The sequence below is a fragment of the Monopterus albus genome, unplaced genomic scaffold (genome assembly GCF_001952655.1).
Source record: "Monopterus albus unplaced genomic scaffold, M_albus_1.0 scaffold65.1, whole genome shotgun sequence".
Classification (NCBI taxonomy): Eukaryota; Metazoa; Chordata; class Actinopteri; order Synbranchiformes; family Synbranchidae; genus Monopterus; species Monopterus albus.
In genome coordinates, this window is record NW_018127945.1 from 2,008,484 (window position 1) to 2,012,589 (window position 4,106).

The 4,106-nt window shown below is 42.4% G+C and overlaps 1 protein-coding gene across 1 annotated transcript in view; it reads left to right on the forward strand.

The window, feature by feature from the left end:
* The first annotated feature begins 1,170 nt into the window (after nucleotides 1-1,170).
* The window catches only part of LOC109962534 (zinc finger CCHC domain-containing protein 2-like), a 5,521-nt gene continuing 2,585 nt past the window's right edge, over nucleotides 1,171-4,106 (forward strand). Inside the window, exon 1 of the mRNA XM_020604336.1 lies at nucleotides 1,171-2,821. Coding sequence (XP_020459992.1) covers nucleotides 2,321-2,821 — 501 coding nt within the window. The 5' untranslated portion in view covers nucleotides 1,171-2,320. The remainder of the gene's footprint in view (nucleotides 2,822-4,106) is intronic.

Here is a 4,106-nt window from a genome sequence, read left to right on the forward strand (position 1 = left end):
TCCCTACATTTATTTAAAGAATTCAGTCTAATGCGCCTGCACCTCAAGAGGCAGAACAATATATTCTTATTTTATTTTGGGTCCCAGACAGAAACAAGTTTAAGACGCTCTACTGTATGCCATCAGCCTGGTGGTGATACCCTGTGCCACGCCGCTAGTCTACAGCATGCTACAGCATGCCAAGCTCTCTATCCCTCTCACTCTCTCTCTCTAGTTTGATGCGCCTCTTTCTTTTTCTTTCTTTCTTTCTGTTTTTGGGAATTACTGTTTTTGAGTTATGTGAAGAAAATAATGAAAAGTGTTTGAAAGAAAGTGACTCTTGGCTCTGATGTTTTTAGTCTTTCTCTCTCTCTGTGTGGTTGTGTTACGCAGCACCCCTGATACAGAAAGGGAGATGCTCAGGCCTGTTTGAGAGGGAGGGGTACGGTTACTATAGCAACATTTACTAGATTTTCCTCCAGCAGGGAGGGGCGGGACCTGTTTTGAGGGGTGGGGTTTACCTCTAGAGACCAGTGTTTTCATTGAGAGGGGGATGGGGCTATACTGATGTAGATGGGGGAAGAGAAAAACTGCACAGGGCAGGTTGAAGTAAAACATGTCATACTAAGTACGTCTGAAACTGTGTTTAACCAGCAGTGTTAAATAAATTTAGTAAAGGATGTTTTCATATCATCTATGAGCATGCATAGTCGGGGAACATGATGCAACACCACATACACAAGTGCTGGTGCATCAGGTTTCAACATGTACCATACAGTGTATGACATTAACATGTGACGCCATCTTCTGGAACTAGATATGAACTACAAATTAGCTGCATTAAGGGGCTTCACACAATGAAAGAAGAGTCGAGTTTAAATAACAGTTTCTGCCAAGCAGCACATTAAGTACATTAATTTATGCTGTGGCTTTAGTGAACCACTAGCCAACATAAACTTACACAACCAAAACTATTTCCACAAATGTATTATCCCTTATCACTGTGGCTTTATATCTATTTATTATTTATTGCATTCTTTAAAAAAAACTCTGGAAATAGTATATTTAAAATATTACACAACCATTCGATTATTTTTATTTTTCAGCTAATGTAGTTACGTGATATCTAAGCTTTCTTCAAAATCTCAAAAAAAAAAAAATACTAAAAGCAACCATTCGTAATTTGTCGCTGCGAATACAGACAATAACTTTCTTGCCGTTGAGAATAATTACAAAAATCACTTAAATGTGTATCTGGCGCTTTAAAGCTCCGATAACTAAGCTGAGATATTTATGATCGCATGAGAAAAAGATGTGAAATAGCAAGGCAGTGGATATCCCTCTGAGCCAATCACGAGAGAGTCCGTGATTACAAACAGCGCTCGCAGCGAATCAGAGCAGACATGTCTCTATGGTGGGCTGGTTTCGCTGCAAGATTTGGGATAATGTTATACACAGCTGTTTTTTTTTTTCTTGATTTCAAGACTCCTGGTAGAATGCAGGAAAGATAGAAGTACATTTAGCACTAAACTCATTTATGGACATTGCAATAATCCGCTAATATCTTCAGCCGTGTTTCATAACATAATGTCTCGGAAAAGTTGTGTTACTTCATGCGGCAGCAGTAACTTGCGGATACACTAGTTTTGTTCTTAAACTTTAATCCCAGCACAGTCTTGCTCGCCGTTGAGACTTTATGTTTAGGCTTCGTCAGGCGGTTCCTCGCACAAGTAATGGAAACCATGAGGACAAACCACGAGCAGCTCTACAGGAAGGAATTGTTGCACCGTGCGGATCAAATAGGCTTTGTATGATTAAGATGCTTCTTGAGTCGGCTGGCGTGTATTGATCTTTTTCGCCATTCTGAAGAAGGGGTTCAGCGCCTCCGGGAGGGCTGCCGCCCCACCGGCGAAAGGGAACACGCCAGAGGGACGTCTGGCTGCCGTGCTGCGTGCTGAACACAAACTAGACTCCTCTGGTTGTGGAGAGATTATGGTTCGGAAAGGCCTGCTGATCTGTTGCTGCTGGTCTGCCAACAAAAGAAACGCCTGTTACTTCTTGCATTTCACTCCTGTGGCCGTCGTGTGTGGACACAAGCTTTGAGAGTGTGGGGTGAGAAGCCGCCTCAGTCACTGGCTTCAGTGAAATCTCACAAATTGGCTCTGACTTTATGGTCACTTGAGAGTAACACTGCACAGGAGCGTCTGCGTAATTACGCACGAACACGTAAACACGCGGTCCCTATGTTGTCAAATTTACTCAGTTAAAAGTCTCACATTTTAACCTCAGTTGCTTTTTTAAACCAATAGCAGTTGAGGTAGCCTACAGTTTGAGTGGATGCATGAGGATGGTAGAAAACCGAAACTGTGTCCATAGGGAGGGGGTGTACTGCTGGTTCTCCTCCCTCACCTCAGCCCAGAGAGCCGAGTTCCTGTGTGGCCTGCTGGACCTCTGTGTCCCCATCGAGCTCCGCTTCCTCGGATCCTGTCTGGAGGACTTAGCGCGTAAGGATTATCACTCCCTACGGGATGCGGAGATCAAAGCCAACAACCCCGCCGACCTGTTGGGCCTCACCAACATCACGGATGAGATGGTGCGCAGCAAGCTGCTGGTGTCTCTCGCCCTACTCGGCTCGGACAATCGAGAGGCGGCTGGGGTCTTGTACCGGACCCTAACTCACATAGACACTGTGATCAATAACTATGGTCTGCCGCTAAACGACTGGAGGACAGAGGAGCAGTTTCTGTTGCTGTTCACCATGGCCTCTAACCACCCGGCCTTCAGCTTCCATCAGAAGCAGGTGCTGAGGCAGCAGCTTAGCCAGATCCAGGACATCTTGCAGGTGAGAGGGCTGCACAAAGTGCAGAGCCACTAGAAAGCTGATGGTAAGATGATGTCATGGGGTAGGACTGGATAAGTCTGACTTCTTCCTACTCCATTCAAGCATGTACTAGGTATAAGCAAATTGATAATGCATTTGTGGATTTGTGTGAAATTATGTGTGTTGACATATTGACTGTCTTTACATGTTTGAAAGAATAAATCAAATCAAAGTTCACAAAGAACATCGACCAGGAATAAGGGGTGGGGTGGGGCAGCTTTAATTTTAGTCTTAAACCCTTACTTTATAATTTAAGTGAATGTATCTGCTAATCGGGGAGTTTCACTTATTTCCCATGCACATCACATTATTTTAGGAAACTATTTCAATGGTATTAGTGTAGAGAAGTGTAGAAAATACTTGGAAAACTGTTGAGAAATCTCAGTGGCAGATGGTGTTTTGAAACACAGAACAGAGGTACATACTCTACAGCAGGAGTTCATTTTTGTAAGCAGAAATGCAACTTTTGCAACATTCAGATACTCTGACACAGAATGTTCATTTAAATATAGGCAAATAAACTTATAATTAACCACCAACACAACTGTTTACTAATAAACACTTAGCATGTGCAATCTATGGAAACAGTCCATATCAGGTGGATAAAAAGAGGAAGAAATGTTTGCTGTGTTTTTTAGGAGAGGAAGCAAAAGAAACTTCAAAAAGGTCCTGTGTTATGGGCGTGAATGCCAAAAATAAAATACAAGTGAAAGTTCTGTTGACCAACTAACTGAACATGTGGTTATTCACAGTCTGGACAAAAAGTGTAATGAAACAGCTCACAAAGCAGGTGACATAATCAGCAGGCTGTTGACAATTTATCCTTTAAGTTCAGAACACTGGGTGTTACCACCCAGTGCAGGGTGGTCTGATTTATCACCTTGTTCTTGAAACCCAAACTAAGTTTAAGGTTTTCTATATGACAAATGAAGGCAGCACACTGACATACACCAAATTATAGGTGAGACAGAGACAATGACAGGCTGCCTGTTCACACAACAGATCTCAGTCATACATTGTTCTGTGGTGAACAAAGTAAATGATAAGCTTGTAGGTGAAAACTGATAGTGAACAGGAGGTCAGGATGTTGAACAGACTAAAAATTCAGTGGGTACGGAAAGTATTCAGACCCCCTTAAATTTTTCACTCTTTGTTATATTGCAGCCATATGCTAAAATCATTTAAGTTCATTTTTTTCCTCATTAATGTACACACAGCACCCCATATTGACAGAAAAACACAGAAT